The 23,163-nt window shown below is 42.1% G+C and overlaps 2 protein-coding genes across 3 annotated transcripts in view; one reads left to right on the top strand and one right to left on the bottom strand.

Moving 5' to 3' along the window:
* Window positions 1-1,110: 1,110 nt before the first annotated feature.
* On the bottom strand, window positions 1,111-18,677 carry stard10 (StAR related lipid transfer domain containing 10). 2 transcript variants are annotated; one of them, XM_071497385.1, is made up of 7 exons: window positions 17,898-18,677; window positions 14,318-14,738; window positions 7,056-7,203; window positions 6,796-6,899; window positions 3,959-4,076; window positions 3,239-3,291; window positions 1,111-2,313 (listed from the first exon to the last, which is right to left on the bottom strand). In XM_071497385.1, the coding sequence occupies exons 2-7, from the start codon at window positions 14,474-14,476 to the stop codon at window positions 2,107-2,109; spliced, it is 789 nt and encodes a 262-aa protein (XP_071353486.1). In that variant the 5' UTR covers window positions 14,477-14,738; window positions 17,898-18,677; the 3' UTR covers window positions 1,111-2,106. The 2 variants fall into 2 exon arrangements, with proteins under 2 accessions (XP_071353486.1, XP_071353487.1); XM_071497386.1 differs by lacking the exon at window positions 17,898-18,677 and adding an exon at window positions 14,989-15,123.
* clpb (ClpB family mitochondrial disaggregase) overlaps window positions 18,674-23,163 on the top strand; it is a 31,720-nt gene continuing 27,230 nt past the window's right edge. The window contains exons 1-3 of the mRNA XM_071497383.1: window positions 18,674-19,308; window positions 19,519-19,570; window positions 22,449-22,535. Of these exons, the coding sequence (XP_071353484.1) occupies window positions 18,867-19,308; window positions 19,519-19,570; window positions 22,449-22,535 (581 nt within the window). The 5' untranslated portion in view covers window positions 18,674-18,866. The remainder of the gene's footprint in view (window positions 19,309-19,518; window positions 19,571-22,448; window positions 22,536-23,163) is intronic.

Below are 23,163 nucleotides of genomic sequence, written 5' to 3'. Positions count from 1 at the left end.
CTGGCCGTCATGCTGCTTATATATCTCCTCCTGCTGTGGAGGCGGGTGGAAGACAATACAGGGATGCCACTGGGACACACAGTTCACGCACTCGCACACGTGTAGCCCTGTCCTCTGACACAAACACACAAACACGCACATAATGATGATGGCTTAGTGAGAAGCCTCATTAAGACTCTGACGATGGATGGATTGTTATATGCAAAGGCAGGGGGACAAACAGTCAATACAGCTGTGGGAAAGAACACAAGAGCTGTACATACCTACTGCCTTTTTGCATCTCTCACATACACTTTCCTTCATCATTCATACTTTATTAGGTGGTGCATACGCAGGACGCAGATGCTGTAAAAATGGGAACAGACAGTGTAGATGACATGCAAAAATCATTTTAAGCCATGATGTTACATATATTGCACAACATCTTCCTCTTACTGTCGCAGACAAAGCTTCATGGGTTTTGAAATAATTTTCTTCAGCTTATCTGTGTTCAGCATGTTTAATGCATTTCTGTAGCCATTCTGTAGGCCACCTTGCTGTTTCTGGTGAGTGAGTGAGTGTGTGTGTGTGTGTGTGTGTGTGTGTGTGTGTGTGTGTGTCATGCTAGACATGCGTCCAGCATCCAATTAACTCACCACAGGAAAACAGAAATTGTTGTGCAGATGGTGCATTTACAATATACGTGCACTTAGTCTAATTCTACATAGGGAAGAAGAGGCAGACACCCTGCAATATGTCACTTCCTCTGTGACATGCAAGCTCTCATCTCCCTGTGTCTCTCTTTGGTGCTGAGTCGATCTCAGAGTTGCCATGCCAACAGATTGGGGGATTCCTAATTCTGATCTAGGAGACTGTGCACACATAGGCAACACACATGCATGAGTATATGGGCACATGCAATCAAACAAACACATGTGCACATCTTTTCCAGTGAGTGAAAACAGGTTGTCACGGTGTTCAAACAGTTAATCAGGTCAGTGATCCTTTACATACATATTTTAGCATCAGCACGACCATGCAAATCTACAGGCAGCATCAGACGTCAACCCAAGCAAAGGTACAGACACATGTGAAGCACACACACACAGAAAAAAATACTCAGACTACCAGTGAAATTTGAAAACCTTTGTAGGAATCTGTATTTAATTTTTAAAGTCTACATACATTCAAACATCTCTCAAATAGAGGAGCAGACAGTACGTGTGAGTGTAATAATCTATATGTGTGTGTGTGTGTGTGTGTGTGTGTGTGTGTGTGTGTGTGTGAGGGTTGCAGGTTGGGTTTGGATTTCCAGCTGCCTTCTGCACACCTGCATATTTATTATGTGCTTACAAAATGTGATGGAAACACATAATGAGTGACAGAGACACAAAATGGGCAGAAAGATACAAATCTAGTGTGTAAACACGTCTGAGTGCATAAATGTAGTATGAAAGAATGGTGTGTGTGTGTCCATTTGTCGACACAATTATGTTCTTACTGTATACATGACCATTAGGGGTTGCAGCAGTGTTTTCCCAGCAGGAAAGCATAATTTTCAAATCCATTGCTCATATTTTAGATGACAACAGAATGTTTTAACAGTGACTCTTAATGAAAATATATTTTGCTATGATAATCTGCATATGCCCTGATTAGAAAACTTTGATATCCCTTGAAGATGCATGAAAAATCACATTTACAGCCACTTTCTTTGACTACATTAAATATTAGTTTAGTGACTTGTAAAAATAAGTAGTCTTGCAGCCCCTTGCGAGTAGATGCATCAATGATGCATGTTTGTGTATGTATGTGGTCATATATTATGTATGTAAGTGTGGGATCAAGTTGGTGAAGTATGAGTTGGTCTGTGTGTATGAATGCTTACATACATGTGACTGTTAGCATGCCTGCATATGCAAATGCAGTATAGAATCAAGAATGCATGTGCATGTGTCCACACACACACACACACACACACACACACACACACACACACACATAAAGAATCACATCGACATATGTGTGGTTGTAGATGTGTATCAAGCATATGTGTATCCCTGCATTACTGTTTGTGTGTGTGTATGAATACATGGGTGTGTTTGTTTGTGTGTGTGTGTGTGTTTGTTAGTCACTGTCTTCTCTCTCCTGGGCCTCAGCCAGAGAGCTCTCATCAATATTCTCCAGGCTGTCTGCATGCTGAATGCTGAGCTCAGAGAGTGGGATGCTGGGTAATGTAGTCTGTTCAGGGTAGAGCCAGGGCTTGAAATCAGGGTTGTGTCTCTGCTTCCACTCTGAATACTTCAAACAAGCTTTGTTGATCTTCTTCATTGCCTTGAAGGGATGGAAAGAGATGACAAACCTGTTTATTTGGTTATAGTTTTACAGTGATCCTGACACAGGTCAGCTGGCAGAAAGGAAACAATAGCAGTGATTGCTAGAAATAATTTGTACTTGAACGTGTTGCCATTTTTCAATCTCAGTCAACACTGACATGAGGAGGACTAAACTCAACAAAGCTGTAGAATACAGAGATAGAGGACAAAAACAGCACTACTGAAAAAAAAAATGATGAAGATGGATGACTGGCAGGATCACAGGAGATAAAAAAAGAGGTAGAGAAGCCAAGAGACTCCCTTTTGGCTTCTTATTGGGAGGGGACCTTGTGTAAACCTACATGAAGACAGGAATTTAAGTGTTGAGCCAAATCATCAGGGACTTTCACACATTTCTCTTAGTACAGAAGGTGGAAGAGCAATCACACACAAATGTGTATAATTAAAAAAAAATTACACAAAATGACTATTGGTTTAAAAATATGAATCAAATGGTAACACTGTATTTATGTTGTGAATTCTGAATGATAAAAGGACCCAGAGAGAAAATTCCTTCAATATTTATTATATTGAAGTCATCAGCACGGTTATTTTCAGTGGGATTTGTACATCTCACTGAGCATCTATTTTTTGACACTATCAACAAGGGATTCCTCCATCCCAGGGGGCTCTGAGAGAGAGAGAGAGTCTGTGCCCTATTTCAACAAATACGCACACACCCTCAAACTGACAAACAAATACAGTAAACTAGTGTGTTTCTGGAATGTGTAGAAGAGACTGCACATTTTGCATGCATATAAGCTCTGCATATTTCTCATCTCGACAGGCACTGTGCTGTGTGTAGCCTCGATGCAGTGTCTGTGGATTAACACATCAACACACACACAACACACAGAATCTGTGTTAATCTGCAAATTACTTACGCGAGGAGCAAGGAAGTGGGAAGACTTGTTGACAACCCACTTGGGTAATGAACCTGCAAAAGAGACAGAGTGAGCAGGAGACAGAGAAGAAAGAGAGAGACACAAAGTGTGAGAATCAAAGTGTGACAGAAAAGGAGTGAAAAAGTAAGAGGAGGATGGAGGAGATATAAAAGAGGGATTTAAAGGTTGCTTCATTACATGTCATGTCATTCAGGATCAAAGTGAGGCTTTGGACACTCTTCACACTCTCTCACACACACACAAGCACAAGCACACACACACACAAACACACACACATTACAAACGGGTGATTAAAGAGATTTACACAATCACAACTCGTATGCAAGAGAGTGACAGTGAATAAGTTGAAGGGAGAATAAAAGGAAAGTGTAAATGAATAGAAAAAGACACCCAAAAGAAAGAAGGGAGGGAGGGAGAGAGAGAGAGAGAGAGAGAGAGAGAGAGAGAGAGAGAGAGAGAGAGAGAGAGAGAGAGAGAGAGAGAGAGAGAGAGAGAGAGAGAGAGAGAGAGAGAGAGAGAGACACAGGAGAGTAAAACAGAATGTCCTTCATATGGTTACTATGACGACTCATTTTGACATAAAGGCAGAGTGAATGATTCATTCATCAGAGGTTTGAGCATGTGTTGAGAGTGTGAGTGTGTGTGTGTGTGTGTGTGTGTGTGTGTGTGTGTGTGTGTGTGTGTGTGCATATTGGTTACCTCGTGGGTCTACTTGGGCCATGTATGTGAGGGTGCAGTGGCCAGGTCCCTGGCTCTGGATCATGTAGCCAGTCTGAATGGACACAGCTCGCACCATGTCCTTTTTAGGAGGGTATTTCTGTAGAGATGACACACACACACACACACATTAATATTATCATCATCTTTATGCAATTGATGTACAGTCTTGTTTTCTGTCAAAAACGGAAAGGAAACCCTGTAAAACCTTGATTTTTGGTTACTTCAGATCAAGTTGTCAGCTAAATATACCTCACTTTAATAAATTAATTTATTGACACATTATACACACATGCACAAGCAAGCACAGATATTCAGAAATCACTGCATAATGACAGCAGTATTTATTTGTCTGCTTTGTGAGCTACATCTATCAAATAACGTATAAAGGGTGTGCAGGTTAAGCACTGGCATTCAAGGCTGTCTGCTGTGTTGCGTTTTTAAACTGCCCGTCAATCTGATTTTCTGCTTCACAGTCATATTTCTGATGCAAATCCAGTCCACACTACCCCGTGAATACCACAGCAGTAAAGGCCAGCTTTAGCCAACTATTCCACTGCTGGCTCCTTTGACTTTATATCTCAGATTATTATTCATGATGATAAAGTACAGCACTGGTTAGCCTGTGCTAATTGGGACAGGCACACTGCGGAGAAGCACACAGAGCAGCAGCCAGTTGAAGAATAGTTTTAGAGGAGAAGATAACTGCTTTATCTTTTCCCTGCTATTTGACACACATTTTTGGTACCTGCACTTCTCTACAAATAAGTTACATTGTAGGAATTTCTTTTGTGAATCATCTGCAGGTTTCTGAGAACTCAAGGACAGCATCATTACAATTTTCTGTACTAATGTAGAGGTTTTTTATAGGAGAGACAACAGGAAATCTGAAGCATTAATCACCAGCAAGGTGTCTCTCTAGTCTCTGTAACATTCGACTGTTTGTGAGACAAAACCAACGAGACATCACTTTGGGGTCTGGTAACTTGCAACGGGCATTTGTCACTTGACTGACAGTTTATATATCAACAACATGATTAGAATATACAGATGATGATTTGATCTAAATGCTCAGCATGCTAACATGCTAACAGTGACAAAGCTACCATTATGATGTTTAGCGCGGATATAGTACATGTTATGTTTACCATGTTCACCATACCTTAGGATGTTCGCCACTTTTTACAAATTAGCACTTAGTACAAGGCGCTGCTGAGGTTGATGGGAATGCCACTAGTTTTGCAGGTATTTGGCCATAAAGTATTGGAAAGTTTAAAAGTTTGACCTGATGATGGTGCTCAAGAAGTACTCAGTAGATCAGCTGAGAGAGCAGTCATTAGCTGTAGCACTTATATAAGCCTCTCATACAAGTATAAATTAGACTATAACGATCTGCCCCAAATACAATGGCAGCTGGAGCCCAAAGGGTGATTGGTGAAACACTTTGTAAATGTATGATTGAAAAAAGCATTTGTTAGTAATCCTGGACAAGAGCGCAGATGACTGTAGCAGCAAATACAGTAGAAGTGGACTGACTCCTCCTGGTAGTGGACTCATCAACTCAGCACTCAACTGAGTATCCCCTTAAGCTGCACTCCACAAGTCAAGCTCTCAAATACTACTGCTTATCAGGAGTGACCTTGGCTAACCACACACACACAGAGTCATGCACATACACACATGACACACATGAAACACAAACACAGACACAAACACACACACACACACACACACACACACACACACACACACACACACACACACACACAGTCTATTATGTTCGTAACCACTTATTGATGCAGGAATGCGGAAGGCGAGGCGGAAGTCAACAGCTAACAGTCACATGAGGGGTCTTATCCTTTTGTAAACACGACATCAGTGAGGGAAACTGGGAATGAGAAACAGAAAGGGAAAAAGACGAGACAAAAGGATACTGTGGGACAGAGAGAAATGCAAGAAAGACAGAGAAAGATAAAGAGAAGGAGACATGAGACAAGAGAGGAGGGACAGAAAAGACAGGCACAGGAAGACAGAGCGAGAGAGGTAGAGCTGATGCAGATACTTAGATAATTGATTAGTTGTTGAAAATTAATCTGCAGCTATTTGATAATCAATTTTCTCAGCGAATGGTGGAAATAATCAGCTCCTCTAGCCCCAGAGAGATAGGTGACGACTTCAAGCTTTTACAATGGATAATGCTTGTCCTCATCTACTGGTAGGACAAGAAATTGGTTCCAAACTGAAAGTCACTCACATGGTCACAGCGTTCTCTAATCAGTCTGTTTGTTTCACCGGTCTTTGGCATTCAAATTACTCAAGTTCTTAAAAAGCATGACTGGAAGCTGAGCTAAAAACACAAATACACAGAACTAACTCACATCAGCTATCCTCCACTTAAAGTGAAGCAGTGCCAGCACACTGTGCATCCATCATTCCCCCAGGTAAAGAGTGTAAGGCAGTGGGTATGTGAGGGCACTCTCTTTGGAAAGGGGCCAAATTGTCTTCCATATGAGTAGACTTTTAAATGACTAACAAACGCACAAACACACACACACAGAGACACACACACACACACACACACACCTTTGTATCACCACTTTCCCACAAATATTTAAGGATTTCATTTCATGTGGCACAACGCCCTTAAGCTTGCTAAACTGGATAAAAGCTTCATGTCTGCTCACCCAGTGTGCGCTCATTTCAAAATAATTTCACAATTCACCTTTCAGCATGCATGCACAGAGTCATGGAGGGGTGAATGAGCAGGGCTCCAGCTGAGCATGTGAAAGCTGTGTGTGTGTGTGTGTGTGTATACTCACGGCGTGTTTGACAGAGTAGTTCATGATGATGTAATCTCTCCCTATTGGCAGCCAGGAGCGAAGCGTGATGACATCGCGGTTCCGAAGAGGTTTTGGACACTTCCCTGTTAACAAACAAGATCTGGTCTGGTGAACACCACATTGTAGATCAATCTGCACTTATGTGTGTATCTGCTTCCCTTCACAGGCCCAAATCATATTAGTGACAAATGAGCGCAGGCGCTTGCTGTAAACAGCATATGTTTACACGTGTAACATACATGAGTAGTAGCCAACATCCGCGTTGACCGTGAGTCTCCCGATATCGAAAGTCTCGATGACGTTCGTGTCCCATTTCCTTCTGTATTCAATGTCGTGGAGAACATCGTACATGGTCTCAGCTGACACGTCCTTACACACCATCCGACACTGAGACACAGGGACAGAAAGAGAGACAGGTTTTAGTCAGACAATAAGAAAAAAAAAAAAAAAAAGCTAACACACTTCAGTTATTAAAAAAATGATTTCATTTTATGTTAAACTATTTTACTGAACATACCGTATGTTTACCATATATACCTAATGCAGACTATGCAGCAGGAAAATCCATGAAATTTTAATGAAGCTGCCTCCCATAAATTCACAGTAAAGCACTGTGCTGTTGTTGTAGAGAGCTACAGAGTTCACTGCTATTCATGCCAATAGAGATAGATGTGAAACCCTGGTGGCCAAAATTCTAAATGAATGAATGACTAAATGAATGAAGAGGATGAATGTAAATATGCACTGAGGGATCCTGTACGTACTCATTTCGAAAGAAGCTCTCTCTCTCTCTCTCTCTCACACACACACACACACACACACACACACACACACACACACACACACACACACACACACACACACACACAGATATGGCAACTGACGTGTAAATGATTAGACATCAGATGGCAGTGTCAGAGAGCAAAGAAAGAGACAGTGTGTGAGACAGAGAGAGAGAGAGAAAATTAGCAGAGGATCAGGAGATGGGCCACGGACCACAGATGAGTCATTACTAGACCTGAACTCTTAAATGGAAAACAACACATTTAGAAGTGGAGGGGGTAGCAGTGGGTCTGACTGCTTGATTTTTAGAGACCATACATGTCCACAGGTCCCCTGCTGTTTGGACAGAAGCATGAAGGATATGTATAGTTTGAAACCAGAAATGAGATTGAATTGTTTTTCTCTTAGGTCTACTTAAAGAAACCTTAAGACAAAGCATAGTGATAGGTTTAAAAGCTAAATCTAAGAGGAAGTAGTTGTTTATACATTCATACTTGTTGATTTGGAACCAGTATGGTGTAGGTGTGTTTCAGCTTATTAATGAAACCATGGGGACTCGTGCTTTCATCAGGTTTGGAGTAGATGGCACTGTACATTCACCCCATATAAAGAGAGGTCTGCAGCCCCAGAGTAAAGCTGTTACTACAGTTACAATTGTCAGGGGGAATTAGGCCTGATAATAACAACAAGGAGAAAGAGAAGGGAGAGTCAAAAAAAAAAGAAAAAGACTGGGATAAAGACATAGAAGAACAAAGCAATGGAGGATGTGTGACACAAAGAAACACTAAGAGCAATTGAGACTGAGAGGAAAACAGAGCAAGTGACGATCAGTAAATGAGAAAGAAATGGACCATGGGTGGTTGTCTGTCCCAGACGATTTTAACTCCCATTACAAATAGTCCAGATGGTTTAAAGCTCTGTCTGTACCATCTTCTTTTCTGTGTTCCCTCAGGGCTTAATTTAAGAAAATGATCACCAACTTCACTCTACATTTGACTTTACAGCTGTTTAAACAGGAGGTCTCCTCTCAAGTCTATAACAACAATAGCTTGTGAAAGAATAAGTGTTCCCCTTTGGTGGAACAGCACAAAATATGTGTTATCTAAAGAGCTCATTCAGATATGGATCAGCAAAACTGATCATTTCTCACTGACGGTCATGTGAAAGAGTAAAATCACATGACTGCGTGCTTTGAGCTAAACGCTAACACCAGCATGCTAAGCTACTCTGACAGCTCTAATATGCTACTTTTTAGAAGGTATAATGTTTACCATGTTTAGCCTTTTAGTTTAGCTTCTTAGACTGACATTGCCATCCTTGGAGAGGAAGATGTCTATTAACACGCACACATTCACAAAAACTGAGAAAAAAGTTTCACTGATTCACCGACTATACACCTCTGGCAAATACTCATTTTGGGTAAAAGGATCGTGAAGAGCACTTCCATTATTTCTTTGGAGTTGGAAGTTCCAGCGAAGAGATAATGACAGATTATACTGGGGAATAATGACATGCAAAAGGGAAAGAAAGCAGGAGGGTAAAAATGTCACAATTACAGAGAACTTTTTTAGGAAAAGACCCAAATTAAGCAAAGCTAATTGTCCTGGGACCAGATATCATTATAACTCCCAACTGTTCCATTTTGATGCCTCGATCCACTTGTTCAAGAAATGTTATGCATGTATAACAATGTCACTGTGTGCACTATAGCTATGTTCACTCGTTGCTGAGCTGTGCTGTTTAAATCAAGTTTATTTATAGAGCCCTTAGACACAGACACAGGTTCACAGGGCTGCAGAATAACTGCACTGTGAAACTAAAGAAACTGAAAACGCGCACGTGAAATGACATACCCAACCACAAAACCCTCACTGAGAACTAGGAAATAGAGAATGGGTTCAGTGGGCAGTAAAAATAACATGAAACAGAGAGAATAAAAACATGTAAATGTCTGACTCTAGCAGAAGGCAACGGTGTTATGTTGTCTGACCTCATCACTTATCCTCATCTAGGACATCACTGGGGCTAATTTATGGTTCTGTTCAGAAAGTAGACTGAGTCATAATTTTGAGGTCAGACACTGAGACATAACATGAAGAGCAATCTGAAAACGTCTGTTAGACTCCAGTTATTCGTAGTCAGAGCTCAGACGGCCAGAACACTTGAGCAGCATTCAAGCAGAGAGAAAGTGAAGCTAAAAAGATTTGAGAACAGGCAGACAGCAAGTTCATGTAGGCCAAATAAAGCAACATGCTACAGTATAAACAGACAAAATCTGAAATCTGGCAGTTGTATCTGAATTGCATTAGACCTGCATTAGATTACTACTCTTAATGAAGTAACGTTTCAAGCACTGTGAAGAATCGAGTGGTGAAATCAGTCTGTGACATTATGGAGATTGCAGATTAACATTACAGGGAAGCAACAAAGCCTATGACAGGGGATGCAAGAGGATTCCTGCTGGCAGCAGACACTGTTCTTTCTATGAAATTACAGGCTTGTTCCTGACTCTTCAATATGAACTCTCTATTCTGGAACTACAAAAACACATTACAGTATGCAGTATGATGGGTTTTTGAAAAGAAACTGTAACTGTGCCAAAGTCATTTTAGTTGACCACAAAGGCTTCCACAAGAAAAATAATAATTCAGAACATCAGTACCAGTAAAGTGTCACATTTGATATCTGTGTGCGTTTGTGTGTGAAGACAGATTTACAGAAGACTTGTAGTTCAGAAAAGACCAGGGAGAATAAAGGATGTGTTGTATCTGCAGGCAAACTGAAACAGGAGTAGGAGGAAGAAGGAAAAGGCAAGTGAAAAGGTGAAAGAAGAGAACTGCAGGGAGCAAAAAACGTCCAGTACAGAATGAAGACATACAGGCAGCTAAGTACACATGTGCATAATTCCATTATATACTAAATCAGTAAACTCAGCAGATGAAGCAAGGAGGGAGGCGGGTGAAAGAGAGTTCAGAAAGATAAAACAGGGACAGAGGGAGACAAACAGGCGGACAAGTAGGTACACAAACAATAGGTGTGTGTCTCTTTTTGTGAGGTCTTTTCTCCAAGCCTGTCCACACTACACCCACTGCCCACTCAGAATACCCAATGACCTGTGACCCCTGCACAGCCAACCCACTCCACCCACCTCTCATTCTCTCCCTTATTCCATGTCTCACCCACTCTTGTTCTCTCCCTGCCACTCTCGTTCCTCCCCTACCTCCCTCCAACCTGTCAGCCCTCATCATTTGCTCCTCTGGGTGCTGATATGTGATTGCTGAAGACAATTACGAACAAAAAAAAATAGAAGGGTGAGTGTGTGATTCAGAGCCAGGCCTCCCTCTGTGTCAACATGGGAGAAGGCAGACCCTGGAGTCTCCAGGATGTGTGTGTCTGTGTGTGTGTGTGTGTGTGTGTGTGGCAGAGAGGCAAAAGGAGCTGGCAGCTATCTGACAGTTTGTCAGACTATTAAAGTAAACAAAACCACCTACACGCTAACACACACACACACACACACACACACACACACACTGCATTGTGTGTGGAGTCATGTGCTGACAAATGATATCATGATGATGATGAGGATGATGATGATGATGGTTAGTGTGAGTGATTACACGCCATTATTGGTGAATATGGCAGTGGCAATGATTACGATGCTAATCAAGCTGATTATAATAAGACGGCTAATGATGATGATGATGATGATTGCCAGTCTGTTCTCTCTCTCTCATATTGTCTGATTTGGATATACACTATGTTTTCCCCTTTACTGCTGTTAATGCTACATGAAAGAGAGAAACTGAAACAGGGGGAGAGGTTGGACAAACACGTCTCAACACGCACATCAATCATTTGACATGCAGCAGCAAAGATTAATGCTTTTACTCCATCTATAAATAGAAGAGATATATTTATGGCCCTGCCGAATGCCCCAGTCCTTACCCATATATACACACACACACACACACACAAACACACACACCCATGAGTGTGATACATACACATCAACTACCATATTTACATACAACTACAATTTATGTCAAAATTCTGTCTACATTTGTAGAGTGTGGGATGGAGTGTGTGTGAGACTGACAAGAAAATGAGATGCAAAATCAAGCTCTTGTAACTGTCATATTTACATAAAAATAAAGTGCCAGTTACAGTATAGATAGAAGCCCCGCCCAAACTCCAAATGTGTGTGTGTGTGTCTGTCTGCGCTTTCTACTTGTCTCTGTTTGAAGAGCTGTTGCGAGGAAACACACCTGTCCTGTATATAAAAAAAAAAGCATGAATAAGCAGAACCTACCTGCATGCACACGCACACTAACATAAACACACACACTTTTTTCCCTGCTGATGCAGACATAATACACCTCCCCTTGTGCACACACAGGACGTATCCTGAGGAATCACACAGGCAAATGAGGCCCGTTTACAAAAAACAGATTAAACTATACACCACACACACACACACACACACACACACACCTGCCCCGCCCCCCAGGTACAAAGACAGACAGTGGGGGGGGGGGGGGGGGGGGGGGGGGGGGGGCCCTGCAGATAAAGATAACACCCCTGTGCACACAGACCCACACCCATCCACAAACGCATGCACACACCGCTTTATTTCACAAAGTAAACACCTGGTGGCTTGCTCACGCTCCTCAGACCCGGATACACCAGCAGGAAAGCACACACACACACACACACATTTACAGAAAGGAGAAGGTGTTCAATTTCCATCTCTGCACATGAGAAGGAAGTGTTTCCCACAGTAACTGACAGTAATCAGATTTTCATGTCAGCTTTGGCCAGATCAGTAAGTGGTGTGAAGGCTGGACACGTGGAAGCAACCTTCCCTCAACTGCCAGCTGTGAAGCCAAATCGGTCTTCACGTAAAATGGACAACACTGCAAGAGGTTTTGAGCCAGTTAAGCACTAAACTGTCAGTCAGTCAGGTTCCCAACCAACATCTGCGAATAAGTGGCGATTGTAGTGTCCATGGGCAACTGCAACTATAACTGTGATTTAACAATATGTATTTTTTCTCAATTTCTTCTTTTCAGTGATAAGAACTTCCATGGGGCTGTGGGCACTAAGTGCTGCACAAGAACCCGCACTGCCCAAATTGTTTGGATGAAAATCTTTCACCATTTATTCAAACAGAGAACTTCAGCCAGGCAAAGGTAAGACAGATCACCTGAGCCAACAAACAACAACATGGCTTACAGTGTTTAATCATCTTCAAATAATGGATTATCATAACGATGCCGTTAACTACACAATAAAAAAAAGGGAACTGAAAGTTGTATTAAAGTTTCACTTTGTATCCATGCATGGGAGCAAATTCAAACCACTTGTATAATCATCTATTCCTGTTCAAGAGATAATGGCATGTTTTCCCACTGGTGTGCTGTGAAGAGCGTCTGAATTAGTTTTTACCTCTGGGCCTTTGTCTCAGAACGCTAACAAAGCAAAATTAATGACTGTGGTCAAATATAATGTGTTAGATGGTACGCAGCAGTTTTTCCACAGCTGAAAGTGGCGTCGCTGTTCTGATGACACCTCCTCATTGCCTCCCAAGACAAACATTCACACTTAAGGCCAACTGCCATGACAGCTATTTGGATAGATAACAAAGTTTACTCATCAAGTACTTTCACATGGCTGTCACACTATTATCTTACCTAAGCTATGACCAGGAACTACTGCAATTTTTTCCCCCGCCCAGCGCACCTTTTGTGTTAACGTCAATTGGCAGTAGTAGAACAGGATTAGAATCATTTTGTCGGTGTTTACAAACAATGACCCAAAATAATGTCTTTACACTGCATATTCTGTCATTAAACCCAAAATTGTTCTATTTAGAATAACATGAAACTGAGTTCAGCAGACAACCCTCTCTGTAATCACTGAATGAAAGACAAATTCACAACTCACTCCATCAATTCATTCAGTTCAATCAGTTCTATTGTATATTGTAGTATCTCAGGTTGTGCCTTTGTACTCCTCAGTGTGTGTTAAATAGATGGCAAACTGTTTGCAAATCTAATTCAACAGAAGGTGACATATTCTACTTAAAACTAGTGAAGGTAATGTGCATATGGGTGGAGACTTGAAAATAGTTTCACTGGCAGAGGGTGATGTGTCCCCGAAGAATTAAACCTGCCTCCTGAGGCCGACTCCTGCTCTCACTTCTCTTTAGCATGGGTCATTCTGCATTTCAGGCATACATTCACAACCCTACCCCCACACACATTTATAAAAAAGATAAGTTAATCTAACACAGGATGCGTTCAATAAACAGTGATTGAAAAAAAAGAAAGTTCCTTCCTTAAGTGTTTACAGTTGCACTGTTGGAGTGACAGTCCACAGTATGCTTCGTCATTTGAAACCTGCTGTTAGTAGTTGGGAGAAGCCTCTGCAATGACAATGGGACCATGCAGCATAAAGCAGTGGTTAAAGCATGTCAGCAGTTTGGATCATATGGGAATTTAGACAGAGCACTTCTCTGCCAACTGGATTATACAGCAGGGCTTTATTTCTCCCCCTTCCCTTTGTGTTCGTGCCGCCCTCACCACTTTCCATTATTCATATAAAACTCCATAGAAATGCATGGAAATTGATTTTTCTTGTAATATCATATATTTTTCACGAACTTGCACTGTATTCTTGCCCTAACGTATTTCATACCTGTTAGGTAAAGAAGTCTCACCTTAATTTTGTGGACTGACTTCCCTTCCTCCAGACCCTGGGTCCACACCGTGATGCCCGCCTTGCTGTAGGTCATACCCCAGCCCTCCTCGCACAGACACTCGGCCTTGAAGCTGGCGAATGCCCGGTCGTCCGGGATGGTCACAGTCTGTCCAGACATGGCTTGTTACCGGGAGACGGTGGGAGGAGAGAGGGGAGGGCTTAGGAGACTCCTGGTGGGCCCGGGGTAGACACTGTAAGCCGGGAGCTCGGAGGAAAAGCCGGGAGCCTCTTGTGCTACTCTTCTGTGGGAATAACTTGTCTAATTCAATTTCCTCCTCGCAAGAAGCCTTTGTGGGCTGCACCGCGTCTTGTGATGATCTGCGTGCGTGTGCGTGTGCGCGTCCGGGGAGGTACAACAACCGCAATCCACCCTGCACAAACTAATCAAACAGAGATGTCAGCACAGCCTCACACAGGTGAGAGCACACGGAAATAAGGCCGACAAGTGCCACAGACGCGAAGGGGGCGAACGAGCGGAGCCCTGCGGTCGATCGCGGTTGGTTGAATAAGTTTCAGCCCGGTCCAGCAGTCCTCAGAAACAGCCGCTCTCCAGACAAACCATATGTTTCTGTTTTCGCTTGTCACTCTCTCTTTCTCTTTCTCTCTCTCTCTGTCCGCTCCCTTTCTTACCTATCTTTTCCTCTGTGTCTTTCTCTCTCGATGCTGGTCTTCTGTGAGATTACGATCATTTGCAGCAGCTCTCCATCGCTGCGTCGCAGCTGTAGCAGGTGGCAGAGGAGATGCGGTGAGAAATAAGAGGAGGAGGAGGAGGAGGAGGAGGAGGAGGAGGAGGAAGAGGAGGAGGAGAGGAGGAGAAATCAGGCTGAACCGGCAGGAGACGCAGCGATGGAAACGCCTCCCTGTGCTGCCTTTAGGTGCTCCTCGTAAAGCTCACAGGTCCGCCTTAGGGACATTTTGCTTGTTGAACTTCTTTTGATTTTGAAATAAGGCAAGGAGCCCTTTAATGAATTGGTTTTGTTTGTTTTTGCTGTCTTCCGTTTTATTCCAGAAATCCCACAAAAGCTACAGCTAAATGAAAACTTGCAATAAAAAGTAGACTACTATCTGTTCCTATTATAGCCTACTTAATGTTTCCAAATTAAATTTAGTCTATTAAAAGAAAAAACACTGGCGCGTAAATAAAAGGAAAACAAATTGCCATTTACAACAGTGACAATGAATGATACTTCTTAAATGGCTATTAACTTGCTATAAGCAACCTGCATCTTAAACCGTGGTCAAAACTGGTTTTGTGGACTTCACTTTCACTTAAGAATGGACAGTGCGTCACTTACTAGTTGTTGGTCCTAGCTGTTTTGATCAACTTTGTTTTATGAATACACTTTAAAGGTACATTATCAAATTTTCAACCAATACTTGCCCTATGGAGCAATGTTTTTAAGCAGGTCCTCAGTGACTTCATGTTAACCAGATACAAATAGTGGCTATAGCACAACCTTTTACATACTGTTATTAATATTTTATTTAACAGGTACAGCTGTTTATTTATGCATGTAAATGTAAATCAAACTTAGAAATAACTGGCTTTTTGGATAATAAATTGGCTAAGATAGGCCTATTGTTGACTATATTTTGGGACCCTAAAGTCATGATAAATAGTCTAAGCCTATAGGCTGCCAAGCCTATCTCCAGCTGTTGCAGCACAAACTTCAGAAACAATCACATTTGGAATACTTCTGAATATTAAAAAAGGCATTACCAGTTGATCTAGAAATTGCAGCTCAGCCGTGGCAGGAAACGGGGCCTAAATAATCTTTCAGAAGTGTTATCACAGCAATGGTGACCTCTATATTGTCTGTGGCCACTTTAATTTTTTATGAATGATGGGAAGGTTGTTTTCTCCAGCTTATGCATGCAACTACTAGACGGATAGGCAATTACAGTTTGATGCATAATTCTTTTATTTCCCAGAGTACTTGAACGCAACCCACAATACCACATCACACAGGCAAACCCTCACATAAAGTAGAGCAGCGGGGGCGCGCATTGGCTCCTGTAGGCTGACGTGTAAAGTATTCTGCTGTCTTTCTGTTATGCTTCCTTATGAACTGTTCATTGCTGAGAAAGTCAGCTAAACAAGGTATAAACTCACTACTACCGATAATAAAAAAACCCATTTTCATTTCCTCTAATGCAATAAGTGGCACTGTGTATCTGTAATTTCCTGTCACTCTGGCTGCCTGTCTTCATCTATTTTTCACTCAGACTGTCGTGTCATTTTCTCTTTCATCAGTCTCTCCCTTCATCTTGGAGTGTGTAAGCCTTTCACTCAATTTGATCTGTGGGTGTTCTCACGACATCTTGAGGCCCAAATAATTATGTGTTCATGTGTCATATACATACATAGAATCATATCTATATATATCTATATCTATATATAGATATAGATATATATATAGATATATATATATATTTAGAGAAAGAGAGAGAGAGAGATATATATAATCAGCTGCACAGTCAAGTCCTATAATCTCATTGCGACTGAGATCAACAGTAATAGTTTGTTTTAAAAATGCTTTAGGCACACACATGGACCTAAACATATTGACAGGTTAGCGTGAGTAGCTTTAACTGAATGAATGTAGGCCTATTGTCAGGTGTCTACAATATTAAACCCACACAAACATCCCTGAAGCATTTAGATGGGATGGCTGGTGAAGGTGCCAGTGGATTTATGATGGCTGAGCATGTTGTCCTCTATGATTCATGTCTGGTGAGGCAGAGTGAACCTGCTGCCAGCAAACAACAAACCCGCTTAATTAATTACAGCTCCACTCCACTGTGGGAGGCCCACTCTTCTATATGTTCTGCTTAGATTGTATTTCAGTCACAACAAAATTTCAACATCAGTGTGTTTCCTTGATAACGCCGTGTCTTTAGTAGCCTCACATATGCAAGTAGTGAAACCATCGTAAAATTTCAACAGAGAAAATGTCAGAAATCTTAGGAAGCAAGATGCTCTCAAGATATGGTTTAATCACAACTATAAAGACAAACTGATACATTATTATCAGACATATCAAGCTAGGTTTCTTGTGCAGGAAGTAATAAATCATGCATGAGCTCCAGACACATCTTTTGAAGGTATGTGTTTGCATGTGTGTGTGTGTGTGTGTGTGTGTGTGTGTGTGTGTGTGTGGGTGGGTGGCTGGGTGGGTTTGTGTGTGCGTGCGTGTGTGTGTGTGTGTGTGTGTGTGTGTGTGGGTGGGTGGCTGGGTGGGTTTGTGTGTGCGTGCGTGTGTGTGTGTGTGTGTGTGTGTGTGGTTTGTTCTTCCTGATACCAGAACTGGGTAAATCATTCCTGTTTTTTGTTTTTTTTTTCCTTCTTCCTCATGTAGTCACAATAGAGCAGATCAAGTACAAACAAAAACCACATTAATGAATAAGTGCTCACATTTGAAAGAAGGCAACACATGTAAAACACTATATCTTACATTGTTCACAAGACATGACAATTAAACAGTAAATGCACTTGTAATCTTTGTTCCTGTAGACATTAAAAAGACACTGAGGCCTACCTGAAAGCGTTCAAATGAGATAAGAGGACTTCATTTACAGTTGTTCAGCCCGTTTCCCGATCAAAAGGAGATGAGTAGACTTTCTCTGAATTATGTCTGAAGCGGATGACTGGGCCGAAACCACACCAGCACCATCTGGCGGCCATAGTGGCGCCACCGAGGGCCAAACGCTTTGACAAAACAACAGCTTGTCTCATCAGGTTTTTGATTGCCCTTGTGAGAATAACAACACTTGTACAAAAGAGATGGAAACGAAAGCACCGGAAAACCAAGAGAACTGTGTCCTGTTGTTCAGACACGACTCAGACTGGAAACCAAAGGCCACAGTTTACTGTAAAGAGACACCACCGACTATTTCAAGGAAAACAGCCCAGTAATTGTTTGAAAGTTACACCGTAATACTCTAGAATTGTTTTGTCTTATACCAATTAATCAATTAGCATATGAGACAGATGTCCTGGCTTTTCGACGAAAGTGATACTTTAGGCAAAAAGCTTCAGTAACCGTTAGCGCTGGACGAAAGTACGCATGCGCAAAGCACAACTTCAAGCTGAATGTAACGTCTGTTTTAGTACTTTTGTACCTCTACATTTGCACCACTATAAACAACAAAAACGGGGAAAACTCATCGCCACCTGAGTCAAATTATATTACTGTTTAACTTGGTTTAAGCGAACACGGAAGCATGTACAGGATACATATCTTGCCTAACTGGCTGACGCAGAAATTTCCAGTAAAACAACATTTCCCAAAATGCACCGCGGTTTCTGGCGACATCCACGCTACGATGATGTGAGGCGCTTGTTTTCGTCCTGGAGGTTGTGAACCAGCTACCTGTAAATTGAAGATAGCGGCCGTTACATCGGAATTAACGCAGCATTTCCGGCCTGTAGGGTATCTGTTGCCCTCTGGAATTACTGTCAGACTGAGGGTTTCCCCCCCCGCTTCTTTTTCGGTGAGTGTGTCGCCATGTTATCATCTGTTCCCACTAGGCTAATTACGCGAAGGTCGCGCAGCCTGTCGCCGTGTAGCCGCGTACTCCAGACCAGCGCTAGCGGTGCCGTGTGCCAGGGCATCCGTGAGACTCCAGCGGAGGCCAATCGCAACCCCATTGTGTCCACCTCCCGGGTCTCTAGAAGGGGGATTTTGGCAGAGGAGACCGCTGGTACCAGTGTCAACCTGTCAGTACAGTACCACCACCTCGCCCCTAGATGGCTGTCCAACCTGGCGAACCGCCGCAGCTCCTGGGCGGCTCTGGCCAGCAGAGGGCGAAACAATAACAAGTACTGGGAAGAGAGCGGTGAGGGCCGGGGAACAGGTGGGGGAGGCAGCCGGGCAGGAGTGGCCTCTGCCGGTGTGCTGTCTGCTGCGGCTGTGGCCTTCTGCCTGAAGAAAGACTCTGACAACAAAGGTAAACTTAAGCGGCTGTCACTGTATAGTCGGCCTTATAGTTGCCTATAGTTCCTCAGTCTGTTAATGATTAATCAGTGATAACTAATACTGGACCATTTGGTATGGCTTGAAAAAACAGAATTGGTACATCAGTAATTTGATAATGTTTACTTTTTCTCCCATATTCCTCTTGTGTAATGTTTTCCGTATCTCTCTTTGTTACAACAAGGTGATTCTCTTCTGGAGGCAGCAAGGACCAATAATGCTCAAGATGTGACCAGGTACTAGACACAGTCTTGCTGAGTGAAGGCTTCACTGCCTCTCTGCACATAATGTTTTTCTACTTTTATACTATATACACTTGCTTCAAGTACACATTTCACTGTGCATTTTAAATTTTCATAGTCAATGCATTAAGCCAGAAAATAGTAGACTGCCCCTGTTCTGTCATGATGGCAGTGGACTATATGAAGAACAAACTTGCGTATGAAGAGCACGGTATGAAGAACAAACTACATTCCCAATGGAACAGTGGTCTAAGACTCTTGGACCCCACTGTATGTGTATAGTTATAATCTCAAGTCATTAAGGCACAATTTCTGTAATACTTTGTCAATCTCAATCTGGACTGCATTTAACTGGACTTCTTTGTATAAAGAATCAATGGGAAGTTCCATCCAGTGTGACCTTTCGCAGTATAATAATTTCACTTTCACAGTGGAAGTCACAGATCATCTGCTGAGGCCATTCAGAACAGTATCTCCCATCTGTGGTTATTACAGCATCCAGTTATTTTACCTGCAGTTGTATTCCCACCAATAACCACTAGGTGGAAGAAAAGGACCATCTGTGTGTAAATGTGTCTGAGGAGGAGGAGGAGGAGGAGGAGGAGGAGTTGTTTGCAGGATGTCTCACTCAGCCTCTCAGAGCTCCATTTCAACACTGTGCCTTTAGCTTTTTTTTCTCTGACATTGAATTACAGTCATTTATCTTTTCTAACCCACAAATTTAATAATATAAACACATGCTCAGAGTTTGATCTTAAACTTAAACATATCCCCTACAAATTCCCTGCACACTCAGAGTCACTCAACTGAAATGGGTATGGCACATTAGTAGAGGTGTATGTGTGAGCACTTTATGAAGCTTGTAGTACTAATTGGTCCCATCTGTCTTGCTGATAATATTGCACTGCAATACTTGAGGGCAGATTATGGAGACTGACACAGGTATACACACCCTGTTAATCAGATACATGCACACTCAACAACCTGAACTTTGCTGTAGAAATCTCATTGTGATAGCAGAATACTACATAACCTACTGTGTCCCAAGTAAATACCTTTGAATACATTGGTATACACGCATCACTTGTCATGTTAGTGTGTGGTGGGATTTCCACTCACAACGAGGAGGAAATCAGAGTAATGTGTGCGTCTATTTTAATTGTGTTAAATTGATAATTGTTCTGTGTGCATTGTATGTTGTTGGACATTGGTATCCAAATCCATGTATTGGAGTGTGTGCATACACGTGTTTATCCATGCGTGGCTCCATTTGCAGGCTTGGGTTACCTGTGCCCATGTGGCAGATGGTGCAGGTGAGAGTGCAGTCAGACAGCCAGACAGCCAGCAGGTCACAGATGTGTTAAGTGCTTTGGTTGAGTTTATAGAAGTGGTAGAGTGTCAGGGTGTGTCTACTGAGAGGCAGTTGAGAGACTAGAGGTCTCGTTTTCACACAGGCTTTACAAAAGATTACTCCACAACTGTAGTAGCATCATAAGAAGCATGCGAATCTGATGTGCTGTCATATATGAGACACGTGTGTTGTCATAAAAGGTTCTTCAGTGCTGATAACATTGCTATAATTTTTTGCATGGAAGCTGCTGTCAGTGTGAAAATTCTTTTTTCAGTGTATTAAATTTAGTGCTGGTACACAGGGTTTTCTTTTTTTTATTAAAATTTTAACTTTTTTTCCTTCTTGAATTGACACCTTAACTGTTCAAATATCAAGATGCCTGATATTCAGTATTTTTAGATTTGAAAATGTTGGTTAGAAACAGTCAGTATTCCCTCTTATTTTAGGTTGGTAAACCACCTCGTAAAGCCAGCTTTCCGTTTCCTCTGCTGTATCGGTGATATGTAGCATTGCCTCGATGACCTCGACCGTATTTAAGTTTCATTTTATTCAAGGTCAGATTTGACAGTTACATTGGTCAAACCCTTAAAATACACAGAAAATTGAACCAAAAACGTGTGGTTCTGAGTATACTGTAGTGTCATTGGTGTCACTTTTACAAGCTGCAGCTCTGTGAGGCTCCTCATGCTGTTGTTTGTCCTAAGCTCTTCCCATCCTCATGGAGCACAGTTCGTCTACAGTTCTGTTCATTCCAGTGTTTCTTATCAAGAACAACTGGTAAAATGCAAAAGCTCTGACTTCCCACGATGTCCCTTCTGTAACTTAACCTTCTCGTAAAATTAAAGTAGTAAGAGTCGCTTAATTTGACTGGACTGAATCAAGTAGCTGTTTTCTCTTTCCATACCCTGATACAGCAGACCAGGCAGTGAAAACAGAGCCAGATAGCACCAGAGCTGAGTGCAGACCAGACAGAGGCCACTGTGTTGACTGTAAACACACACACTGTCTGCCTGCTCAGCACAGGAGACGACAGATGGATCACTTACTCTCTCTCACACACACACACACACACACACATGCTTGTAAAGACTGTGGTGCTCCAGTACCTGATGTCATACCCTCGGGGAGAAAACTTAACACACACCTGGCATACACCACAGACACTAACTGGTCAAGGAGCAAGTGTGTGGCTTAAGATAAAGACAAAGTCATCATTTGCAGGTTTCATGCTGGTGTGTATAACAAGGCAGGTCTTTGATACAAACACACAGGCAGCTGTTCAGCTATAAATGCATTTTCATGTGCATTCTTTCCCCTTTTAGTAGGAACAAACATTTATTCTGGCATCGTTTTACTGTATCTTGGTATGTGTTGAAATGCTAACAAAACACTAAATCTACTAACATAGGCTATTTCTACCACTAATATATAGACAACTGTTTCAGGCGTCTTCCATTAAATGTTGACATTAGTGATGCAAACATCAAATCATGACCCCTTTCTGTTTCATTTCCCCATCAGGCTGTTAAAGGAAGGGGTGGACCCAAATCACCGCCACCGCCTCGGTTGGACCGCTCTCATGGTGGCTGCCATGAACCGACAGCACAGGTCTGTGTGCGTTTTGTCCAACTAAACCCACTGAACAAGTCATGTGTTTTACAGTTGTAAGGCACCCTCCCGGGTGACCATATGTTAACAGTAATGTAGCGCTTTGGTATCATGCAGCTGTCTGCATGGGTTAGCTTGTGAGCATATGTCATCCATGTCCCGGCTCTAGTTGTTACAGTAGGTCTTCAGAAGTGCAAAGTGCGACTTTCAGGCCGACAGACGGTCTTTACCCGTTCCCCCATCTCTCTGTCCCAACAAATTAAATTAGCCTCCTGGCCCCCAGAACACACACAACACAGAGAGGGGCCGAGGTTAAGGCTGGGCCAAATCCAATTTACGGGGCTTTTTTTTTTTTTTTTTTTAATTTTCCATCAGGACTGTGTGGTCAGTTTTGTGTTTAAGGGCCTCATAAGCCAGTGAGAAGCATAATGTGGAATTTCAATATGAAAATAGCTGAAGAGCTTATTTTAAATCTCAGGGTAACAGCTACGTCTTCCTCAAGTTTGTAAAATAGTTTGAGTTAATGGCACTAAAATGGAAACATCTTGGCTGTTTATGTATCTGTTTTCTAATGCTTAAATATTTATATAAAGTTACTAGTGTTGAATAAATTAATCGATTGGTCAAT

The sequence above is a fragment of the Trachinotus anak genome, unplaced genomic scaffold, assembly GCF_046630095.1.
Source record: "Trachinotus anak isolate AG129_WGS33_773 ecotype Australia unplaced genomic scaffold, CSIRO_AGI_Tana_v1 ptg000014l, whole genome shotgun sequence".
In the NCBI taxonomy this organism is placed as follows: domain Eukaryota; kingdom Metazoa; phylum Chordata; class Actinopteri; order Carangiformes; family Carangidae; genus Trachinotus; species Trachinotus anak.
This window is presented reverse-complemented; position numbering and strand designations above follow the sequence as displayed.